Here is a 24,726-nt window from a genome sequence, read left to right on the forward strand (position 1 = left end):
TTATCATGTCTCTGTCTCTCATGTGTCTGTCTCTCATGTCTCATCATGTCTCTGTCTCTCATGTGTCTGTCATCATGTGTCTGTCGCTCATGTCTCATCATGTCTCTGTCTCTCATGTTCTGTCTCTCATGTCTCATCATGTCTCTGTCTCTCATGTCTCATCATGTTTCTATCTCTCATGTCACATCATGTCTCTGTCTCTCATCATGTCTCTGTCTCTCATGTCTCATCATGTCTCTGTCTCTCATATCTCATCATGTCTTTGTCTCTCATGTCTCATCATGTCTCTGTCTCTCATTTCTCTGTCTCTCATGTCACATCATGTCTCTGTCTCTCATGTCTCTTTCTCTTATGTCTCTCATGTCTCTGTCTCTCATGTCTTATCATGTCTCTGTCTCTCATGTCTCATCATGTCTCTGTCTCTCATGTGTCTGTCTCTCATGTGTCTGTCGCTCATGTCTCATCATGTCTCTGTCTCTCATGTCTCTGTCTCTCATGTCTCATCATGTCTCTGTCTCTCATGTCTCATCATGTCTCTATCTCTCATGTCACATCATGTCTCTGTCTCTCATGTCACGTCATGTCTCTGTCTCTCATGTCTCATCATGTCTCTGTCTCTCATGTCACATCATGTCTCTGTCTATCATGTCTCATCTTGTCTCTGTCTCTCATGTCACATTATGTCTCTGTCTCTCCTGTCTCTTGTCTCTCATGTGTCATCATGTATCTGTCTCTCATGTCTCATCATGTCTCGGTCTCTCATGTCTCATCATGTCTCTGTCTCTCATGTCTTATCATGTCTCTGTCTCTCCTGTCTCATCATGTCTCTGTCTCTCATGCCACATTATGTCTCTGTCGCTCCACTGTCCAGTGGGGGTAATAAAGGATAAAGAATCTTGACAGACATTATGAAATTAGTAATGCAGCGGTATTAGATTTGCATCGGTTTCCAATTATTTGTAGTTGATTGCGTTAAGCGGCAATTATTTTTGCATGGTTGTGCAAAATCAATGTAAAGAACATTTGACAATCCTTTTTGATTCGCACCAAAAGATCTTATGGTAACTACAAAATGATTTATTCTATCCATGCACTGATGCTCTACCAACTGAGCTACAGAGGAACCACCCTACTGAACAAAAATAGAAATGCAACATGTAACAATTTCAACTATTTTATTGAGTTACAGTTCATAGAAGGAAATCAGTCAATTTAAATAAATACATTTGTCCCTAATCTATGGATTTCACATGACTGGGCAGGGGTGCAGCCATGAGTGGGCCTGGGAGGGCAGAGGCCCACCCACTTGGAGTCAAGCACATCCAACTGGGGAGTCAAGCCCATCCAATCAGAATCAGTTTATCCACAAAAAAAGGGCTTTATTACAGACAGAAATACTCCTTAGAACCCTTCCTCCCAAATTCTTTAACTACGTTGTAGGCGGCGTATGATAGAGAAATTAACATTAAATGATCTGTTAACGGCTCTGTTGGACATTTCCTGCAGTCAGCATGCGAATTGGACACTTATTCAAATCTTGTGACATCTGTGGCATTGTGTTGTGTGACAAAACTGCAAGTTTTAGAGTGACCTTTTATTATCCTCAACACAAGGTGCACCTATGTATTGATCATGCCGTTTCATGCCGTTTCTTGATATGCCACACCTGTTAGGTGGATGGAGTATGGAGCAAAGGAGAAATGCTCAATAACAGGGATGTAGGCCCGGCTGGTTGCCTCTAACACACACACTCCCAGGTAGTGTTTATTGGAAGAATATTCCCAAAGAGGTTTACACTGGGGATTGATGAAGCTGATCCAGGATGGTGGTGGCTGTTCAACAGAGGGATTTAGGGAAGTGTTCATGTTATGCTCAGCCTCTCTCTCTCTCTCACTGATATGCCTTACCACAGAAAGAAGATGGGTGGCGTATGGGTGGAGAAATGGAATACTGCAATGGTAACTTGATAGTTTGTGTGTGTGTGTGTGTGTGTGTGTGTGTTTGTGTGTGTGTGTGTGTGTGTGTGTGTGTGTGTGTGTGTGTGTGTGTGTGTGTGTGTGTGTGTGTGTGTGTGTGTGTCTACATGGGTGCATGTGTGTAACACAATACACTCATTTGTCTGCAGCTGAATCCCCCACACCACAAACAAAGGAAGGCGGTTTATGGTTTGTTAGAAAGTGCGCTGAGACATAAGCTTGGAATTTTTCGCTCTCTATGTTGGCGTTAACTCCACTCAACTTGGCAGAAGCGGCCCTGGCCTTACTCATTCTCCTCAGGCATAGTGCTGGACGCCAATAGACTTTTGGGGTCCTGTTGTGACTGTGGAGAATGGTGAGCCAAATGGCTCCCATGCCAGCAGTCCCCACTGGGAGGACAGGCTGCTGAAGGGCCATCTGTACAGGCATCCTGACATGGAGGGTGGAGAAGTAGGGCAGGGAAAGGAATGGATGGACTAGTGGAGGGGAAAGATGCATTATAGTGGAGAGAGAGAAAAACATCATGGTTTATTATTGTGATGATCAATAACTACTGTGCTCAAATGACATCCTATTTTTTTTAAACACGTCTGGGCTCAAATTGAGATAAAGCCCACAGAATCACTACAAAGCAAACAACTTTCTAAGAACATCACCGATTTAGGCCAGTAGTGCTACAACGCTCCGAAGCACTCTCACTCTCACTCTCACTCTCACTACGCCCCAAAACAGTGTCAACACTACAAGTATTCCAATGTTTTTTTAGAGCAGTTCCTAAAAATGGAAAAGGCGCTAAAATAATGAACTTGCTAATAGAGTTAACAACCAGAGCTGAAATTAGATGACAAGTGTTATAGATGTTCAGAGAGGAGAGAGTTAGGGGAGAGGAGAGAGTCAGGGGAGGGGAGAGAAAAGAGAGTCAGGGGGAGGGGGAGAGGAGAGAGTCAGGGGGAGGGGAGAGGAGAGAAGAGAGAGTCAGGGGGCGGGGGAGAGGAGAGAGTCAGGGGGGAGGAGAGAGGAGAGAAGAGAGAGAGAGTCAGGGGGAGGGGGAGAGGGAGAGGAGAGAGTCAGGGGGTGGGGGAGAGGAGAGAGTCAGGGGAAGGGGAGAAGAGAGAAGAGAGAGTCAGGGGGAGGGGGGGAGAGGAGAGAGTCAGGGGGTGGGGGAGAGGAGAGAGTCAGGCGGAGGGGGAGAGGAGGGAGTCAGGGGTGGGGGAGAGGAGAGAGTCAGGGGGGGGGGCGGGGGGGGAGGGGGAGTTATGGGGAGGGGAGAGGAGAGAGTTAGAGGGAGGGGGATAAAGTTAGGGGAGGGGAGAGGAGGGAGTTATGGGGAGGGGAGGGGAGAGAAGAGGAGAGAGTTAGAGGGAGGGGATGAAGTTAGGGGAGGGGGAGAGGAGGGAATTAGGGGGAGGGCAGAGAGTTAAGGGGAGGGGAGTGGAGTGGAGTAAGTTAGGGTTAGGGGAGGGGATTAGGTTAGGGGGAGGGGAGGGGAGTGGAGTGAGTTAGGGGGAGGGGAATGGAGGGAGTTAGGGGAGGGGGATGGAAAGAGTTAGGGGGAGGGGATGGAGGAAGTAAGGGGAGGGGAGTGGAAGGAGTTAGGAGGAGGGAGTTAGGGGGAGTGGAGTAGAGGGACATAGGGGTGTGGGGAGATGAAGGAGTTAGGGGGAGAGGAGAGCAGGGTGTTAGGGGAGGGAGAGGAGGGACATAGGAGTAGGGGGAGAGGAAGGAGTTTGGGAGAGGGGAGAGGAAGGAGTTAGGGGGAGGGGAGAGGAGGGGAAGAGGAGAGGCTGAGGAAGATGAGCGGCTGAGGAAGAAAAGTTACTAGTTCGGTCAGAGATAGAGAAGGTTTCCTCAGACAGATGGCCTCAGGCTTCCTGCCCTGGGGTGGAATGTCTCCTCTTCTCACCCCTATTCGTCCCTTCTTACCTCTTCCTCACCCCACCTCCTCACCCACCAAAGGGAGGGTAAGGGTAACATTTGACATCTCCTTGTCCGGGGGGGATCAATCCTGAATGACCTTTGAACTAGGAAATTCCAATAACAAAACAAAGCCTGCTGCCATACCCATAGAGGATGTTTCATGTCACCATTGGCATCTGAGAGGGGACTCTGAAAGGTTTTTGTAATATCTTCCTCATTCATAACCCACTTGAATATAAGGATCTTGTCGATCCAATTGGCTGTCAGTTATAACATGTTCTACTATATAGATGTCCAGAGGGAGCTGGTACACTTTATATACAACAGTATGTGGACACCCCTTCAAAGTAGTGCATTCGGCTATTTCAGCCACACCTGTTGCTGACCGGTATATACAATTGAGCACACAGCCATGCGATCTCCATAGACAAACATTGGCAGTAGAATGGCCTGACTGAAGAGCTCAGTGACTTTCAACGTGGCATGGTCATACGATGCCACCTATCCAACAAGTCAGTTCGGCAAATCTCTGCCCTGCTAGAGCTGCCCTGTTCAACTGTAAGTTATTGCTGTTATTGTGAAATGGAAACATCTAGGAGCAACAACGGCTCAGCTGTGAAGTGGTATGCCACACAAGCTCAGAGAACAGGATTGCCGAGTGCTGAAGCGCGTGGCACATAACAATTGTCTGTCCTCGGTTGCAACACTTACTACCAAGTTCCAAACTGCCTCTGGAAGCAACGTCAGCACAATAACTGTTCATCGGGAGCTTCATGAAATGGGTTTCCCTGGCCAAGAAGCCGCACACATGCCTAAGATCACCATGCGCAATGCCAAGCGTCGGCTGGAGTGGTGTAAAGCTTGCCGCCATTGGATTCTGGAGCAGTGGAAGGGCGTTCTCCGGTGTGCTAAATCACGCTTCACCATCTGGCAGTCTGACGGACGAATCTAGGTTTGGCAGATGCCAGGAATACGCTACCTGCCCCAATGCATAGTACCAACTGTAAAGTTTGGTGGATGAGGAATAATGGTCTGGGGCTGTTTTTCATGGTTCGGGCTAGGACCCTTAGTTCCAGTGTAGGGAAATCTTAAAAATACAGTATACGATGAAATTCTATGCTTCCAACTTTGTGGCAACAGTTTGGGGAAGGCCCTTTCCTGTTTCAGCATGACAATACCCCTGTGCACAAATCCAGGTTCATACAGAAATGGTTTGTCGAGGTCGGTGTGGAATAACTTGACTGGCCTGCACAGAGCCTTGACCTCAACCCCATCTAACACCTTTAGGATGAATTGGAACACCGACTGCGACCAAGGCCTAATCACCCAACATCAGTGCATCACCTCACTAATGCTCTTGTGGCTGAATGGAAGCAAGTCCCCGCAGCAATGTTCCAACATCTAGTGGAAAGCCTTCCCAGAAGAGTGGAGGCTGTTATAGCAGCAATGTTCCAACATCTAGTGGAAAGCCTTCATGGAAGAAGGCTGTTATAGCTACAATGTTCAAACATCTAGTGGAAAGCCTTCCCAGAAGAGTGGAGGCTGTTATAGCAGCAATGTTCCAACATCTAGTGGAAAGACTTCCCAGAAGAGTGGAGGTTGTTATAGCAGCAATGTTCCAACATCTGGTGGAAAGCCTTCCCAGAAGAGTGGAGGCTGTTATAGCAGCAATGTTCCAACATCTGGTGGAAAGCCTTCCCAGAAGAGTGGAGGCTGTTATAGCAGCAATGTTCCAACATCTGGTGGAAAGCCTTCCCAGAAGAGTGGAGGCTGTTATAGCAGCAATGTTCCAACATCTGGTGGAAAGCCTTCCCAGAAGAGTGGAGGCTGTTATAGCAGCAGTGTTCCAACATCTAGTGGAAAGCCTTCCCAGAAGAGTGGAGGCTGTTATAGCAGCAATGTTCCAACATCTGGTGGAAAGCCTTCCCAGAAGAGTGGAGGCTGTTATAGCAGCAATGTTCCAACATCTGGTGGAAAGCCTTCCCAGAAGAGTGGAGGCTGTTATAGCAGCAATGTTCCAACATCTGGTGGAAAGCCTTCCCAGAAGAGTGGAGGCTGTTATAGCAGCAATGTTCCAACATCTGGTGGAAAGCCTTCCCAGAAGAGTGGAGGCTGTTATAGCAGCAGTGTTCCAACATCTAGTGGAAAGCCTTCCCAGAAGAGTGGAGGCTGTTATAGCAGCAATGTTCCAACATCTGGTGGAAAGCCTTCCCAGAAGAGTGGAGGCTGTTATAGCAGCAATGTTCCAACATCTAGTGGAAAGCCTTCCCAGAAGAGTGGAGGCTGTTATAGCAGCAATGTTCCAACATCTGGTGGAAAGCCTTCCCAGAAGAGTGGAGGCTGTTATAGCAGCAATGTTCCAACATCTGGTGGAAAGCCTTCCCAGAAGAGTGGAGGCTGTTATAGCAGCAATGTTCCAACATCTGGTGGAAAGCCTTCCCAGAAGAGTGGAGGCTGTTATAGCAGCAATGTTCCAACATCTGGTGGAAAGCCTTCCCAGAAGAGTGGAGGCTGCTTTTTACATTTTTTATATGTAACCTTTATTTAACTAGGCAAGTCAGTTAAGAACTAATTCTTAATTTACAATGACGGCCTACCCCGGCCAAACCCGGACGACGCTGGGCCAATAGTGCACCGTGCAATGTGATGTGATGCAGAGGTGACACATCTAACACTGAGCTGCCTTGTCTTAGACCACTGCACCACTCGGGAGCCCCTTATTTGAGCAGCAAAGCGGAGACCAACTCCATAGTAACGCCCATGATTTTGGAATGAGACGTTCGACGAGCAGGTATCAACATACTTTTGGTCATGTACTGTATGACATACTAAATAATAAATCCTCTGTCTCCTCCCTGCTAGATACTGTCTCTCAGACATAGGATAACAGCTAGGATCTCTGCCTGCTGCTGTACAGAGACACAACTGGTCTTGTCATCGCTTCAGTCTGACTTTGGGAGTGATAAATTGACATGAAAATTGAAATTGACACTGTAAAACAGCCCGGGTGTCTATACTTCCTCAGCCTCTCTAGGCTTTTATACAGCTTCCAAGGTCTCTGAATAAGACACTAAAACAGCCTGGGCCAGGCTGAATAAAAAAGTTGGAAGAGGGGCTCTCAACCTTGGATTGACCCTGGTGTAAACAAAGCCCTGACTGTACTCAGGAAGCAATGGATTTTACCCCCTGACCTCTAACCCTTGACCTCTATGTCTGAGAGGGCAGACTGAGATTTAATGCCTGACTGAATCAGCTGGCATATTGTGAATCTGTCCTCAATGGCCCTGCTCATTAACCCTTTAACCCCAACAGGCCCCTTAATCCTATATGTCTAAGAATCCAGACAGAGATTTGCTACCTCACGGATTCAGCCTGCCGCTCCCACTCCTCTCTCCACTACACTACCGTCTGATTTTAGAGTTGTCCCCAAATCCCCAACTCCCCTGACCTCTAACCTCTGTGTCTGAGAGAGCAGGCTGGTAGCTGTGTCTCTCCTCTCTCTCCTGCCTCTCCTTTCTGCCTCACTGACAGACAAGTGTGTGAGTCATTCAGGTTGGGGAACAGGTTTCACAGAGAGAGAGGGAGAGAGAGAGAGAGGGGTAGAGCAAGAGAGGGGGAGAGAGACAGAAAGAGAGAGAGGGGTAGAGAGAGGAGGAGAGAGAGAGAAAGGGGGATTAGAGAGAGGGGGTAGTAGAGAGAGAGTGGGGAGAGAGACAGAGAGAGAGAGAGAGAGAGGGGGTAGAGAGAGAAAGGGGGTTAGAGAGAGAGAGGGGGTAGAGAGAGAGTGGGGAGAGAGGAGGAGAGAGAGAGAGAAAGGGGGTTAGAGAGAGAGAGGGGTAGAGAGAGAGGGGTAGAGAGAGAGAGGGGGTAGAGAGAGAAAGGGGGTTAGAGAGAGAGAGGGGGTAGAGAGAAAGAGGGGGGTAGAGAGAGGTAGAGGGAGAGAGTGGGGTAAGAGAGAAAGAGGGGGGTAGAGAGAGAGTGGGGTAGAGGGAGAGTGTGGGGTTAGAGAGAAAGAGGGGGGTAGAGAGAGAGTGGGGTAGAGGGAGAGAGTGGGGTTAGAGAGAGAAAGGGGGAGTAGATAGAGTGGGGTAGAGAGAGGGAGCAGAGAGAGAGGGTAGAGAGAGGGGGAGTTGAGAGAAAGGGGGTAGAGAGAGGGAGCAGAGAGAGAGGGTAGAGAGAGGGGGGTAGAGAGAGAGGGTAGAGAGAGGGAGCAGAGAGAGAGGGTAGAGAGAGACAGAGAGAGAGGGTAGAGAGAGGGAGCAGAGAGATAGGGTAGAGAGAGGGGGTAGAGAGAGACAGAGCGAGAGAGGGGGGTAGAGAGAGACAGAGTGAGAGAGAGGGGGGGTTGAGAGAAAGGGGGAGTAGAGAGAGAACGGGAGAGAGAGAGAAGGGGGGAGAGAGAGAGAGAGAGAGACACAAAGAGAGAGAGAGAGAGCACAACATAGAACACCAAATAATGCATGCAGAGCAGAATTAGGTCGATACCCGCTAATTATCAAAATCCAGAAAAGAGCCAATAAATTCTACAACCACCTAAAAGGAAGCGATTCCCAAACCTTCCATAACAAAGCCATCACCTACAGAGAGATGAACCTGGAGAAGAATCCCCTAAGCAAGCTGGTCCTGGGGCTCTGTTCGCAAACAGACCCCACAGAGTCCCAGGACAGCAACACAATTAGACCCAACAAAATCATGAGAAAACAAAAAGATAATTACTTGTTACATTGGAAAGAATTAACCGAAAAACTGAGCAAACTGGAATGCTATTTGGCCCTAAACAGAGAATACACAATGGCAAAATATCTGACCACTGTGACTGACCCAAAATTAAGGAAAGCTTTGACTATATAAAGACTCAGACCTGTCTCTCAAGCGAAGACAGGCTGTGCACACTGCCCACAAAATTAGGTGAAACTGAGCTGCACTTTCTAACCTCCTGCCAAATGTATGACCATATTAGAGACACATATATCCCTCAGATTACACAGATCCACAAAGAATTCAAAAACAAACCCAGTTTTGATAAACTCCCATATCTATTGTGGGAAATACAACAGTGTACCATCACAGCAGCAAGATTTGTGACCTGTTGACACAAGAAAAGAGCAACCAGTGAAGAACAAACACCATTGTAAATACAACCCATATTTATGTTTATTTCTTTTCCCTTTTGTAGAGAGGAGAGTGTGTCTCTGTATGAGAGTGACAATGGAAGAAAGAAAGAAAGAAAGAAAGAAAGAAAGAAAGAAAGAAAGAAAGAAAGAAAGAAAGAAAGAAAGAAAGAAAGAAAGAAAGAAAGAAAGAAAGAAAGAGAGAAAGAAAGAAAGAAAGAAAGAAAGAAAGAGAGAAAGAAAGAAAGAAAGAAAGAAAGAAAGAAACAAAGAAAGAGAGAAAGAAAGAAAGAGAGAAAGGGAACATGTGAAAAAAGAGAAAGATATGGAGGGAGGAGTCTGACAGCCTTAGAACCTCAGTCAAGCGAATGCCTTTCTTTCAAGGGCAGAGTGTGTGTGCTCACGGGCGGTATGTGTGTGCGTGTGTGTGTAAATCTCTGCAGACAGTGGCACCCTGTGTTAATCCTGACAGAACAAAGCAAGAAGCTCCCCATGATGGTAAGGATAGCAGCCCCACTGGAACAAAAGGTTGTCTGTAGGTGGCTGTATATCTACTCCACAATGAGACTTACTGCACAATGAGACTTACATCTGTCTAGATTCTAGACACACACACACACTTCTGCTGCTGCTGTTGGTCTCAGCCAGGTAGTATGATAAACACCTGCTGTGTTTTAGTTGATGTGATGTTCCAGGCCCTATGGGAATGTGACGGAAGAACATCTTAATCCTTAATAGTCTAGTAGCTATGTTGTCTATGGCATTAGCTAACATTAGCTAACTTTAGCTAATAGCCAATAACAATGTAGGCTGTGTATAGCGGTTTGCGGTTGTGATATGAAGGTTTGGCTTGGAAAGTTTTTTTTTGCCTGGTCACATACAGCTGATGTGTTGTGCACTGAAGTCCACAAGCAAAGGTAAAAGGTGAGAGTAGGAGAGCACGTAGATGCAAGAAGGAATTATAAAACAATCACAGGTATCATGCTGTTTGTATGTGGCTGCTATGAAAGTGAACTGTGTTCGCATGTGATCAGGGGTGTAATTCTTTCTACCGAGTCTGTTGAAAAACGCTGAATGTCGCACTAACTGTCACCTTGATTGCACATTTTTCTCTCGACCTGCGTACCTACACTGTAGACTTTCATTCATAAGCTCGGTTGTAGCAACCTCATGATGGGTACAGGATGTGAGTATCATGTAGTAGCCTAAACATTGAACTGGGTGAATAGAATAAAAATGACAGTCATCCAATATGCTGTAATAGAAATAAGGCCATGCTCATAAAGACAATAGTCATCCTCCCTCATCCTAAACGTCACCGACCCTCATCCTAAATGTCACCGACCCTCATCCTAAACGTCACCGACCCTCATCCTAAACGTCACCGACCCTCATCCTAAACGTCACCGACCTCCACTGGTCCGAACGGTTTGGCCTACTAACTAATATGATCCCACTTTGGAAAGAGGAGACTCTCAACGAACACAATCATGTTCTCCGTTTGCAATGACCCCCAACTGTCACAAGACTTGTCTGAAGGTAATAGCCTTCCCTAGGTATTTCATTTGGACAAGGTTGTGTAAGTCAGGGAAACCACTCCACTGACCCTTGTGCCCCTGCTGCTGGTCAGGTGTATTGATTTGAAGGGTCGTTATGATGTGTAATTAATAGATTGTTTTAATGTGAAATGATTTGATTTTTAAGGTTAGGGAGAAGTGCAGTGAATAGTGACACTTTTCAGGACGTCAATATAAATGAATGTCTTTATGGTTGTTTGTAATTTTGTCTTGTCTTTTAATCATTATGTGTTCGTGTTTTTACCATCGAGGACCACTTTGGAAACAAGCGTTTTAATGAATACTTTCAAGTGATATCCTCTGGGTCCACATTGTACATGTTGTTGTATATGCCCAAAATAAATTACATTTCAATTAAATGGAGGTCAATTTGTGCTAACAAAAAAGGAGTTAAATATGTATACAAAAAAAACTAAAATGTTTCCTGAGTTTTCTTATATCTCCTAGACATTGGGCAGACACTTCAAACCCTTCTTCTGTTTGATAGACTTTTTTACAGTCTGTTTTTCCATGTATGAATGTGTTATTCAATGCATTTGTGTGGGCTATAGTAGTATTGCCCAAATTCAATATTTTATCAAATAAATACAAAGGTGTTATATCTTCAGGTATAGCTGTGGGAAGTAGGCGTGCTGAAAAATCATAATATATCTTTTTTTAACGTTTTATTTTTGATATGTTATGACAAAAGTAGTGCACTGGGCCTTTAATAGTGCTGTATTAGCGGACCGATATAAATATATAAATACTGAACCCCCTTTGACTTTTAGAGGTGTTAACAGCAGGTTGGTTCTACAGTAGGTTATGGGTATGTCTGCAGGGGGATCTCATCTATTTTGCTGGAAATTGTGCAAAAAGCATTGCAGCATAATTCATAATTATTTTGGCGCGGCTAAATGTGTCTGATACTGAAGATGTGTGTCAGCACTACTGTAAAACACATCAGACAGGATGTGTGTATTATTGTTTCCTATACTGCTAGACCATGATGCATCACCTGGCGATATCGTCATGTCATGAATAAATGATGGGGGTGATTGGTGTGTTTGGGCGTGTGTGTGTGTGCATACGTGTGCCTGCGTCCGTGTGTAACAGAGGTACCAACTGAGCACCCACACACTCACACGCACACTCATGCTCATCCGCTCATCCGTCTCTGGGCTAATACAGGGGATTAGTTTCTACGAACAGTGGTGACACATGGTTGAACTCACAGATGTCCTGCCACACCCATCATGACCACAGAGCTGTACAGGCCTAACTACACAGTCAGCCAGTCAGCCAGTCAATCAACCAGTTAGTTATCCAGTCAGCCAGGCAGTCAGCCAGTCATCCACTCAGCCAGTCATCCAGCCAGCCAGTCAGCAAGCCAGACAGACAGTTAGCCAGTCATAGTCATTCAGCCAGGCAGTCAGCTAGTCAGCCAGCCAGTCAGACGGTCAGCCAGTCACTCAGCCAGACAGTCAGCCCTGCCTTACATAGGAAATGCTTACTGTAGGGATCCCACTAGGACAGCATTGAGCTGGCAGTGCCAGGGTAATCTACACCACAGCAGTGGTACTGCAAGAACACACTGGGCTTTCCCCAGTATAATCACATCTAGACAATTATATATGTAAAATACTGAGGAAAAGTGAGATATTGATTGATTTTATTAGACAATTTAAAAACACAGTACAACCACAAAGCAGATTCTCAATCAGAGACAACTAATGACACCTGCCGTGGTTATATTGATTGTTTAATAAAAAAGAACCAAATACTAGAAAACCAAAACATAGAAATACCCAAATCATAGAAAAACAAACATAGACTGCCCGCCCCAACTCACACCCTGACCATACTAAATAATAACAAAACAAAGGAAATAAACCTCACAATCCATTGTTTTTAATTCACTTTGCTCTATCTTTTTCATGTAATTATCACCAAACAGTCAAAAAGGTCAGAGACTAAAGTGGTGACAGTGTGTGTGCCAGCCTGCCTGTTCGAGCGTGCGCGTGTGTGTGTGTGTGTGTGTGTGTGTGTGTGTGTGTGTGTGTGTGCCTATACATGTACATGCTGTGAAATAAATGCACCCTGTCAGAGGAGGAGAGTTACATCAGAAGACTAGAATGTTGTCAGGTCCCAGACAGGTGTGACAGCTTAATGAAAGGAGCGGGGTGTTGACTGCTGGCCTAAATACACTGCACTGCTGATTACCATGACCTCTGCCTTTCAACCAAAGACAAAGACAAGGAAATGTCAGCTGCTTTAAAGAACCTTTTATCAGAGATGATGCAGGCAGAGTAGAGTGACATCCACCCTCTCCTGCTTCCCCTTGCCTCCCCTTGTGTGTGTGTGTGTGTGTATGTGTTTGCGTTTGCTTGTGTGTGTGCGTGCGTGCATGCGTGCGTGTGTGTTTGTTTGTGATTGTTTGTATGTGTTTGTGTGTGTGCGTGTGTGTGTGTGTTTGCGTGTGTGTGCGTGCGTGTATGTTTGTTTGTATGTGTTTGTTTGTATGTGTTTGCGTGTGTGTGTACGTGCGTGCGTGCGTGTGTGTGTGTGTTTGTTTGTTTGTGTGTGTGTGTGTGTGTTTGTTTGTTTGTATGTGTTTGCGTGTGTGTGTGTGTTTGTTTGTATGTGTTTGTTTGTATGTGTTTGCGTGTGTGTGTGTGTGTTTGTTTGTATGTGTTTGTTTGTATATGTTTGTGTGTGTGTGTGTTTGTTTGTATGTGTTTGTTTGTATATGTTTGTGTTTGTTTGTATGTGTTTGTTTGTATGTGTTTGTTTGTATGTGTGTGTGTGTGTGTGTGTGTTTGTGTGTGTGTGTGTGTGTGTGTGTGTGTGTGTGTGTGTGTGTGTGTGTGTGTGTGTGTGTGTGTGTGTGTGTGTGTGTGTGTGTGTGTGTGTGTGTGTGTGTGTGTATAATATGAGCAAAGAAACAAAGGGAAGAGGAAGTCTTGGAGAGGAAACTTTGCTACGTCGGCTTCACATCTCACCTCTTAGGTGTTGTAGACGAGGTCCGGAGGTACAACACATTTCCTGCAATTCTACACAGTTTGACATATATTATGCCTTTATAGAGGTTTTTTTAAGGGGTATATGGAAGGGTATTTTGAAAACACAGTTTAAGTGGAAGGTCCATCCCCAAAGGTGAAATAATTTCATTAATTAGGGAAAACAGATGTGCAACTTCCTGCATTTCAACACATTTTACCATGGTGCAGAGAGAAACAATTTCAGTTTTATAATGCTATTTTGTCATAAGTCCTATATATTTTTTGCAGTTTTAAAGCAAAATTCCTGCTACTCTACACATTTTGCCCTGAGGCTGAGAGAAAATGTTTTAGTTTTTAAGTAACTGTCCATTGAAAGTCTCACTAGTATATTCTGTGGACTCGCACCCAAATAATGTTGTTGACTCATCCTATACTCGTATTTGTGGCCAAAGCATACATTGGAGATGTTTTATTATTTCTAAAACACCTCAAACTAGTATCTCAAATAGACCATTTAAAAATGCTTGCTATTTCCTCATACAGGATGATGTCATCCTCCTGAGGAGGATGAGCTGGCCAATCAGCATTTTTAATGACCGATATACGCCCACAACATTCTGTTGTTGGGGTACACCCACACAAAAAAATTGCCTTTTAACATACTTAATTACAATTTCAATCATAATGGAATTAATTAAGGTCATATTTCATAGAACTCTGGAAACACTGAGCAGTTACATTAAAGGTCGACTTTGGGTAAAAAAACTAAAATATAGGGAGTGATGTCTTGAGATCCAGATGAGGGGTAAGAGAGAGGGATGAGGGGTAGAGAGAGAGGGATGAGGGGTAGAGAGCGAGATGAGGGGTAGAGAGAGAGGGATGAGGGGTAGAGAGAGAGATAAGGGTTAGGGAGAGAGATAAGGGTTAGGGAGAGAGATAAGGGTTAGGGAGAGAGATGAGGGTTAGGGAGAGAGATGAGGGTTAGGGAGAGAGATGTGGGGTAGAGAGAGAGATGAGGGGTAGAGAGAGAGAGGGAGAGATGAGGGGCAGAGAGAGGAATGAGTGGTAGAGAGAGAGACCAGGGGTACAGAGAGAGAGAGATAAGGGTTAGGGAGAGAGATGAGGGGTAGGGAGAGAGATAAGGGTTAGGGAGAGAGATGAGGGTTAGGGAGAGAGATAAGGGTTAGGGAAAGAGATAAACGTTAGGGAAAGGAATGAGTGGTAGATAGAGAGACCAGGGGTACATAGAGAGAGAGATGAGGGGTAAGAGAGAGAGATAAGGGTTAGGGAGAGAGATAAGGGTTAGGGAGAGGAATGAGTGGTAGAGAGAGAGACCAGGGGTACATAGAGAGAGAGATGAGGGGTAGAGAGGGAGATAAGGGTTAGGGAGAGAGATGAGGGTTAGGGAGAGAGATAAGGGTTAGGGAAAGAGATAAACGTTAGGGAAAGGAATGAGTGGTAGATAGAGAGACCAGGGGTACATAGAGAGAGAGATGAGGGGTAAGAGAGAGAGATAAGGGTTAGGGAGAGAGATAAGGGTTAGGGAGAGGAATGAGTGGTAGAGAGAGAGACCAGGGGTACATAGAGAGAGAGATGAGGGGTAGAGAGGGAGATAAGGGTTAGGGAGAGAGATAAGGGTTAGGGAGAGAGATAAGGGTTAGAGAGAGAGATAAGGGTTAGGGAGAGAGATAAGGGTTAGAGAGAGAGATAAGGGTTAGAGAGAGAGATAAGGGTTAGGGAGAGAGATAAGGGTTAGGGAGAGAGATAAGGGTTAGGGAGAGAGATAAGGGTTAGGGAGAGAGATAAGGGTTAGGAGAGAGAGATAAGGGTTAGGAGAGAGATAAGGGTTAGGGAGAGAGATAGGGTTAGGAGAGAGATAAGGGTTATGGAGAGAGATAAGGGTTAGGAGAGAGAGATAAGGGTTAGGGTTAGGGAGAGAGATAAGGGTTAGGGAGAGAGATAAGGGTTAGAGAGAGAGATGAGGGGTAGAGAGAGAGATAAGGGTTAGGGAGAGAGATAAGGGTTAGGGAGAGAGATAAGGGTTAGGGAGAGAGATAAGGGTTAGGGAGAGAGATAAGGGTTAGGGAGAGAGATAAGGATTAGGGAGAGAGATAAGGGTTAGAGAGAGAGATGAGGGGTAGAGAGAGAGATAAGGGTTAGAGAGAGAGATGAGGGGTAGAGAGAGAGATAAGGGTTAGGGAGAGAGATAAGGGTTAGGGAGAGAGATAAGGGTTAGGGAGAGAGATAAGGGTTAGGATGAGAGATAAGGGTTAGGGAGAGAGATAAGGCTTAGGGAGAGAGGAAACGGAACACTTTCTTACGGCAAAGGTCTCGACGGCGACAGTATGACACACATTTCCCCTCTTGTATTGCATCGTCCTTCGAGACGGCCTGCTGGGGGTTCCATTTCCCCCAACAACGGAGGCTGTGGCTGGCAGGTTGTAAAGTCACTGGGATGGAATGAGTGTGTAGTGGAGACTGAACTAGAGATAACGCTCTGAGAGGGTAAACAGCTAGCCTGCTGAATGTATCTCTCTGTCTGTCCATCCCAGCCAGGAGAGGAATGCCCCAGACTGTGTTCCCAGCAGCAGGCACCATGTTCACCCCCAGTGGCTTCAGCCCCCACCTGGCCTCCACCTGCTCTGAGGCTGACCCTGAGGAGGAGGAAGGCCCCCAGGAGGCCAGAGGACCTGGGGCTTGCGTGGCCGACGGACCCCCCATTACCTCCGCCTCTCTGGACACTCTCATCCAGCACCTGGTGCCCACCGCAGACTACTACCCAGAGGTAAACACTACGCTGGTAGTAGTGGCCCCAGCTTCAGCAGTATAAATAGTAGTAGAAATATAATGTTAATGAAAATGGAAATACTGGATGTGTTAACCCATTGTCTCCCTCCACAGAAAGCCTATGTGTTTAACCCATTGTCTCCCTCCACAGAAAGCCTATGTGTTTAACCCATTGTCTCCCTCCACAGAAAGCCTATGTGTTTAACCCATTGTCTCCCTCCACAGAAAGCCTATGTGTTTAACCCATTGTCTCCCTCCACAGAAAGCCTATGTGTTTAACCCATTGTCTCCCTCCACAGAAAGCCTATGTGTTTAACCCATTGTCTCCCTCCATGGAAAGCCTATGTGTTTAACCCATTGTCTCCCTCCACAGAAAGCCTATGTGTTTAACCCATTGTCTCCCTCCATGGAAAGCCTATGTGTTTAACCCATTGTCTCCCTCCACAGAAAGCCTATGTGTTTAACCCATTGTCTCCCTCCATGGAAAGCCTATGTGTTTAACCCATTGTCTCCCTCCACAGAAAGCCTATGTGTTTAACCCATTGTCTCCCTCCACAGAAAGCCTATGTGTTTAACCCATTGTCTCCCTCCATGGAAAGCCTATGTGTTTAACCCATTGTCTCCCTCCACAGAAAGCCTATGTGTTTAACCCATTGTTCCCTCCATGGAAAGCCTATGTGTTTAACCCATTGTCTCCCTCCACAGAAAGCCTATGTGTTTAACCCATTGTCTCCCTCCACAGAAAGCCTATGTGTTTACGTTCCTGCTGAGTGCTCGTCTGTTCATCTCTCCTCCTGAGCTGCTGGCCAGACTCTGTGACACCTGCATCAAACAACAACAGTTGGACCAGAGTCCAATGGACACGGTCAGCACTGCTTACACACACACACACACACACACACACACACACACACACACACACACACACACACACACACACACACACACACACACACACACACACACACAAACATTCCATCCCAGTGACTCTGACTGTGTCTCCTCACAGGCTAAAGTGAGGAAGTTTGGTCCCAAGATCCTGCAGCTGCTGACTGAGTGGACAGAGACGTTTCCCACAGACTTCAGAGAGGAGAAGATGGTGGGCCTTTTCAAAGATATCATCCACAGGATAGCACCCTGTGATGAGGTGAGAGGGAGGGAGGGAGTATGAGAGGCTACCCTCCATACTCTCAGAAAGGAGACTCAGTCGGGTGAATGGGTGTGGCACTCTGAATGTACAAAACAGTGCAATGTTATGCATTCCTCTTCTACTGCATTACAGGAGAGAGCGGGAATAGGGGGAGAGAAAAGAGTAGAGAAAGAACGAGAGAGAGAGAGAGAGAGAGGGAGAGGGGAGGGAGAGAGAAGAGAGTGAGAAAGAGCGAGAGAGGAGGGAGAGAGCGCGCGAGAGGACGGAGAGAGAGAGAGGGAGAGAGAGAGAGAGGAGGGCGAGAGAAAGAATGAAAGAGAGAGAGAGAGGGAAAGAGAGGAAGGAGAAAGAGAGCGAAGGAGAGGGAGAGGGGGGCGAGAGAAGAGAGAGAGGAGGGAGAGGGAGAGAGAGAGAGGGAGAGAGAGAGATGGGTCACAACTCCTGCAGCTCTGTCGCACGCTGGGTCTGTCCATAGTCAATGGTAGGCTTCGAGGGGACTCCTATGGTAGGTACACCTACAGCTCATCCCTTGGCAGTAGTACTGTAGAATACTTTATCACTGACCTCAACCCAGAGTCTCTCAGAGCGTTCACAGTCAGCCCACTAACACCCCTATAAGAAAATAAACAACAATGACAAATAGTTTGATGAAGAATGCAAAAACCTAAGAAATAAAATGATTAACCTATCCAACCAAAAAGATACAGACCCAGAAAACCTGGATCTACGCCTTCACTATGACGAATCACTTACACTATACACTAAAAATACTTGAATCAGTTCTAGAACCCATTATGAGGGACAAACACCAAATTGAAATGGGACAAACACCAAATTGAGACTCCGTGTACAACGTAAAACACCAAATAATGCATGCAGAGCAGAATTAGGCCGATACCCGCTAATGAACCAAATCCAGAATAGAGCCGTTAAATTCTACAACCATAACAAGCCATGAACAAGCCATCACCTACAGAGAGATGAACCTGGAGAAGAGCCCCCTAAGAAAGCTGGTCCTGGGGCTCTGTTCACAAACAGACCCCACAGAGCCCTAGGACAGCAACACAATTAGACCCAACCAAATCAAGAGAAGACAAAAAGATAATTACATGTCACATTGGAAAGAATTAACCAAAAAACTGAGCAAACTAGAATGCTATTTGGCCCTAAACAGAGAGTACGCAGTCACAGAATACCTGACCACTATGAATGACCCAAAATTAAGTAAATCTTTGACTATGTAGACTCAGTGAGCATAGTCTTGCTATTGAGAAAGTAGGCTGTAGGCAGACCTGGCTCTCAAGAGAAGACAGGCTATGTGCACACTGCCCACAAAATTATCAAAATCCAGAAAAGAGACCTTAAATTCTACAACCACCTAAAAGCAAGTGATTCTTCACTTGAGAGGTTAACAGTTGTTTCCCTTTCCAATAAAGCCCTTAAATTGAAATTGAGAGGGAGAGAGAGAGAATAGAAAGAGCAACGAGGGGAGGGGTTCTTGCATTGGCTCTGCAGCCTCAAGGAAAGAGAGAGAAAGAAATGGATGATGATGAAGGATTAGGGGGGCATGGGGATGAGGGGGAGGTAGAGAGGGATGGAAAATGGAGAGCAGGAAGGGGAGGAAGAGCAGGGAGGGGAAGTGGAGTAGGATGAAAGGGGGTAGATGCGAAGAAGGAAGAAGAGGGATGGAGAGAGAGCAAGAGGAGGGTGATGGTGATGAATTTGCAGCTATTTGTGGTTGCAGAGCAGGGCCCAGGCAGTGTTCTGGCTTCAGGTCATTTATGACACGCTATGGGTGATTTACTGAGACTCGACCTACCAGCCCCAACCACCAGCCTTACAGCCACACAGTTCAGCGGGGGAGGGACACACACACGCACACACTGCGGGGAACACAACACACACTCACACACACAGATGAAAAGGGACACATGCTCGCATGCGCACAATGGTGTGAAAGAGGGGTGTAAACTGTGAAGGAGAGGGATGTAGTCTGGAGAGATGATGAGGGTGATGATTATGTTGATTGTGATGATGATGAGGAGAATGCTGATGATATTGGGGGTGATGATTGTGATGGTGATGATGATGATTGCGGTGATGGTGATAATGATGATTATTTATTTTATTTATTTAAACTTTATTTAACCAGGTAGGCCAGTTGAGAACAAGTTCTCATTTACAACTGCGACCTGGCCAAGATAAAGCGAAGCAGTGCGACAAAAACAAAAGTACAGTCAATAACACAATAGAAAAATCTACAGTGCCTTGCGAAAGTATTCGGCCCCCTTGAACTTTGCGACCTTTTGCCACATTTCAGGCTTCAAACATAAAGATATAAAACTGTATTTTTTTGTGAAGAATCAACAACAAGTGGGACACAATCATGAAGTGGAACGACATTTATTGGATATTTCAAACTTTTTTAACAAATCAAAAACTGAAAAATTGGGCGTGCAAAATTATTGCTGTAGATCTCTGCAGTTCATCCAGAGTGATCATGGGCCTCTTGGCTGCATCTCTGATCAGTCTTCTCCTTGTATGAGCTGAAAGTTTAGAGGGACGGCCAGGTCTTGGTAGATTTGCAGTGGTCTGATGCTCCTTCCATTTCAATATTATTGCTTGCACAGTGCTCCTTGGGATGTTTAAAGCTTGGGAAATCTTTTTGTATCCAAATCCGGCTTTAAACTTCTTCACAACAGTATCTCGGACCTGCCTGGTGTGTTCCTTGCTCTTCATGATGCTCTCTGCGCTTTTAACGGACCTCTGAGACTATCACAGTGCAGGTGCATTTATACGGAGACTTGATTACACACAGGTGGATTGTATTTATCATCATTAGTCATTTAGGTCAACATTGGATCATTCAGAGATCCTCACTGAACTTCTGGAGAGAGTTTGCTGCACTGAAAGTAAAGGGGCTGAATAATTTTGCACTCCCAATTTTTCAGTTTTTGATTTGTTAAAAAAGTTTGAAATATCCAATAAATGTCGTTCCACTTTATGATTGTGTCCCACTTGTTGTTGATTCTTCACAAAAAAATACAGTTTTATATCTTTATGTTTGAAGCCTGAAATGTGGCAAAAGGTCGCAAAGTTCAAGGGGGCCGAATACTTTCGCAAGGCACTGTATGTACAGTGTGTGCAAATGTAGAAGGGTAGGTAGGTAGGCAATGAATAGGCCCTAGAGTTGAACATAATTACAATTTAGCATTAATGCTGGAGTGATAGATGTTCAGATGATGATTTGCAAGTAGAGATACTGGGGTGCAAAAGAGCAAGAGGGTAAGTAATAATTTGGGGATGAGGTGTGCTATTTACAGATTGGCTGTGTACAGGTACAGGTAAGCTGCTATGACAGCTGATGCTTAAAGTTAGAGAGGGAGATATAAGACTCTAGCTTCAGAGATTTTTGCAAATCGTTCCAGTCATTGGCAGCGGAGACCTGGATTGAAAGGTGGCCAAAGGAAGTGTTGGCTTTGGGGATGACCAGTGAAATATACCTGCTGGAGCGCGTGCTACGGGTGGATGTTGCTATGGTGACCAGTGAGCTGAGATAAGGAGGGGCTTTACCTAGCAGAGATTTATAGATGACCTGGAGCCAGTGGGTTTGGCGACGGATATGTAGTGAGGGCCAACCAACGAGAGCATACAGGTCGCAGTGGTGGGTAGTATATGGGGCTTTGGTGACAAAACGGATGGCACTGTGAAAGACTACATCCAGTTTGCTGAGTAGAGTGTTGGGGGCTATTTTGTAAATGACATCGCCGAAGTCAAAGATCGGTAGGATAGTCAGTTTTACGAGGGTATGTTTGGCAGCATGAGTGAAGGATGCTTTGTTGCGAAATTGGAAGCCAATTTTAGATTGAATTTTGGATTGGAGATGCCTAATATGAGTCTGGAAGGAGAGTTTACAGTCTAACCAGACACTTAGGTATTTGTAGTTGTCCACATATTATAGGTCAGAACCGTCCAGAGTAGTGATGCTAGTCGGGTGGGAGGGTGCGGGCAGCAATCGGTTGAAGAGCATGCACTTAGTTTTACTTGCATTTAAAAGCAGTTGGAGGCCACGGAATGACTGTTGTATGGCGTTGAAGCTCATTTGGAAGTTTGTTAGCACAGTGTCCAAAGAAGGGCCAGATGTATACAGAATGGTGTCATCTGCATAGAGGTGGATCAGAGAATCACCACCAGCAAGAGCGACATCATTGATATATACAGAGAAAAGAGTCGGCCCGAGAATTGAGCCCTGTTGCACCCCCATAGAGACTGCCAGAGGTCCGCGCAACAGGCCCTCCGATTTGACACACTGAACTCTATCTGAGAAGTAGTTGATGAACCAGCCGAGGCAGTCATTTCAGAAGCCAAGGCTATTGAGTCTGCCGATAAGAAAGTGGTGATTGACAGAGTCCAAGGCCTTGGCCAGGTCGATGAAGACTGCTGCACAGCACTGTCTTTTATCGATGGTGGTTATGATATTGTTTAGGACCTTGAGCGTGGCTGAGGTGCACCCATGACCAGCTCGGAAACCAGATTGCATAGTGGAGAAGGTACGGTGGGATTCAAAATGGCCGGTGATCTGTTTATTAACTTGGCTTTCGAAAATTTTTGAAAGTTAGGGCAAGATGGATATAGGTCTATAACAGTTTGGGTCTAGAGTGTTTGGGGATCTCAGACGATACGAAAGATAGGTTGTATAGGCTAGTAATAGGGGTTGCAACCATTTCTGCAGATCATTTTAGAAAGAGAGGGTCCAGATTGTCTAGCTCAGCTGATTTGTAGGGATCCAGATTTTGCAGTTCTTTCAGAACATCAGCTTTCTGGATTTGGGTGAAGGAGAAGCGCGGGGGGTTGCTGCAGGGGGTGCTGAGATGTTGGACGGGGTAGGGGTAGCCAGGTGGAAAGCATGGCCAGCCGTGGAAAAAATATTATTGAAATGATCGTAGATTTATCAGTGGTGACAGTGTTTCCTATCCTCAGTGCAGTGGGCAGCTGGGAGGAGGTGCTCTTATTCTCCATGGACTTTACAGTGTCCCAAACCTTTTTGGAATTAGTGTTACAGGAAGCAAATTTCTGTTTGAACTGACTAACTGACGAGTATATATGTTCCTGACTTCCCTGAAAAGTTGTGGGGGCTATTCAATGCTAATGCAGAACGCCACAGGATGTTTTTGTGCTGTTCAAGGGCAGTCAAGTCTGGTGTGAACCAAGGGCTATATCTGTTCTTAGTTCTACATTTTTTGAATGGGGCATGCTTATATAAGATGGAGAGGAAAGTGCTTTTGAAGAGCAACCAGGCATCCTCTACTGACGGGATGAGGACAATATCCTTCCAGGATACACGGGCCAGGTCAATTAGAAAGGCCTGCTCGCTGAAGTGTTTTAGGGAGCGTTTGACAGTGGTCGTTATGATGATTGTGGTGATGATGATGAGGAGGGTGAGAATGATAATGATGGTGTTGATCATGATTATTATTAGTTGTCTAATCATTCTAAAGTATATATGTCCTTTCCAGGCATATTGGAAGACACTGAACCAGGTTTTGCAGACACTGAACCAGAAGCTGGCAGCCATCGCCCAGGGAGAGGAGAGCATTGTCAAAGTGAATGCCTCCTCAGTCTCCTCAATCTCAGACAAGCTGGTGGGCTTCAAGACCAAGCCTCCACCTATCCAGAAGGATATACTGTCTATCTGCAATGACCCATACACACTGGCACAGCAACTCACCCATGTGGAACTGGTAAGAAGAGTGGTAGGAAGAATGTGAGGAAGGAATGAAAGGAGAGAGAGGAGAGATGAAAGAGAATGATAAGGGTGTGATCGAAGGGAGAGATGATGAGAAGAGGAGAGAGGGGGAGGGAAGAGGAAGGCAAACAGGCAAAGACAGAGAAAGACGATGAGAGATAAATGACAATAAGAGAGAGAGGACGCAGAGGGGAGAAAGGAATAGACACAGAAATGAATTGGAGAATCAAGACAGAGAGAGAAAGAGAGAGAGAGAGAGATGGAGCACCTAAATCTTCCAAACAAACCAGGGGATATTTAGTTCTAACATTTGCTTGATTACCAGCTGTATTAGCTTTGAATGGTCCTGTGTTAGCTCTAGCCTACAGCTGAGGAACAGGCTTTGAATGGTCCTCTGTTAGCTCTAGCCTACAGCTGAGTAACAGGCTTTGAATGGTCCTCTGTTAGCTCTAGCCTACAGCTAATTAACAGGCTTTGAATGGTTCTCTGTTAGCTCTAGCCTACAGCGGAGTAACAGGCTTTGAATGGTCCTCTGTTAGCTCTAGCCTACAGCGGAGTAACAGGCTTTGAATGGTTTCTCTGTTAGCTCTAGCCTACAGCTAATTAACAGGCTTTGAATGGTCCTGTGTTAGCTCTAGCCTACAGCTAATTAACAGGCTTTGAATGGTCCTCTGTTAGCTCTAGCCTACAGCTGAGTAACAGGCTTTGAATGGTTCTCTGTTTCTAGACATAATTAACAGGCTTTGAATGGTCCTGTGTTAGCTCTAGCCTACAGCTAATTAACAGGCTTTGAATGGTCCTCTGTTAGCTCTAGCCTACAGCTGAGTAACAGGCTTTGAATGGTTCTCTGTTAGCTCTAGCCTACAGCTAATTAACAGGCTTTGAATGGTCCTGTGTTAGCTCTAGCCTACAGCGGAGTAACAGGCTTTGAATGGTCCTCTGTTAGCTCTAGCCTACAGCTAATTAACAGGCTTTGAATGGTCCTGTGTTAGCTCTAGCCTACAGCTGAGTAACAGGCTTTGAATGGTCCTGTGTTAGCTCTAGCAGCTGAGTAACAGGCTTTGAATGGTCCTGTGTTAGCTCTAGCCTACAGCGGAGTAACAGGCTTTGAATGGTCCTCTGTTGTTACAGCTAATTAACAGGCTTTGAATGGCCTACAGCTACAGCTGAACAGGCTTTGAATGGTCATGCTCTAGTCAACTAATTGACAGGCTTTGAATAGCTCTAGCCTACAGCTGAGTAACAGGCTTTGAATGGGCTTTGAATTAACAGGCTTTGAATGGTCCTCTGTTAGCTCTAGCCTACAGCGGAGTAACAGGCTTTGAATGGTCCTCTGTTAGCTCTAGCCTACAGCTGAGTAACAGGCTTTGAATGGTCCTCTGTTAGCTCTAGCCTACAGCTAATTAACAGGCTTTGAATGGTCCTCTGTTAGCTCTAGCCTACAGATAATTGACAGGGTTTGAATGGTCCTATGTTAGCTC

General features: G+C 45.7%; 1 protein-coding gene across 3 annotated transcripts in view; it reads left to right on the plus strand.

The window, feature by feature from the left end:
• Positions 1-24,726, plus strand: part of LOC112256080 (ras-GEF domain-containing family member 1C) — a 43,458-nt gene that overhangs the window by 10,219 nt on the left and 8,513 nt on the right. For all 3 annotated transcript variants that reach the window (XM_042325854.1, XM_042325856.1, XM_042325855.1), the window contains exons 2-5: positions 16,115-16,347; positions 17,092-17,214; positions 17,359-17,496; positions 23,016-23,240. In XM_042325854.1, coding sequence (XP_042181788.1) covers positions 16,126-16,347; positions 17,092-17,214; positions 17,359-17,496; positions 23,016-23,240 — 708 coding nt within the window. In that variant the 5' untranslated portion in view covers positions 16,115-16,125. The remainder of the gene's footprint in view (positions 1-16,114; positions 16,348-17,091; positions 17,215-17,358; positions 17,497-23,015; positions 23,241-24,726) is intronic.

Source organism: Oncorhynchus tshawytscha, linkage group LG08 (genome assembly GCF_018296145.1).
Source record: "Oncorhynchus tshawytscha isolate Ot180627B linkage group LG08, Otsh_v2.0, whole genome shotgun sequence".
NCBI classification, from domain to species: Eukaryota; Metazoa; Chordata; class Actinopteri; order Salmoniformes; family Salmonidae; genus Oncorhynchus; species Oncorhynchus tshawytscha.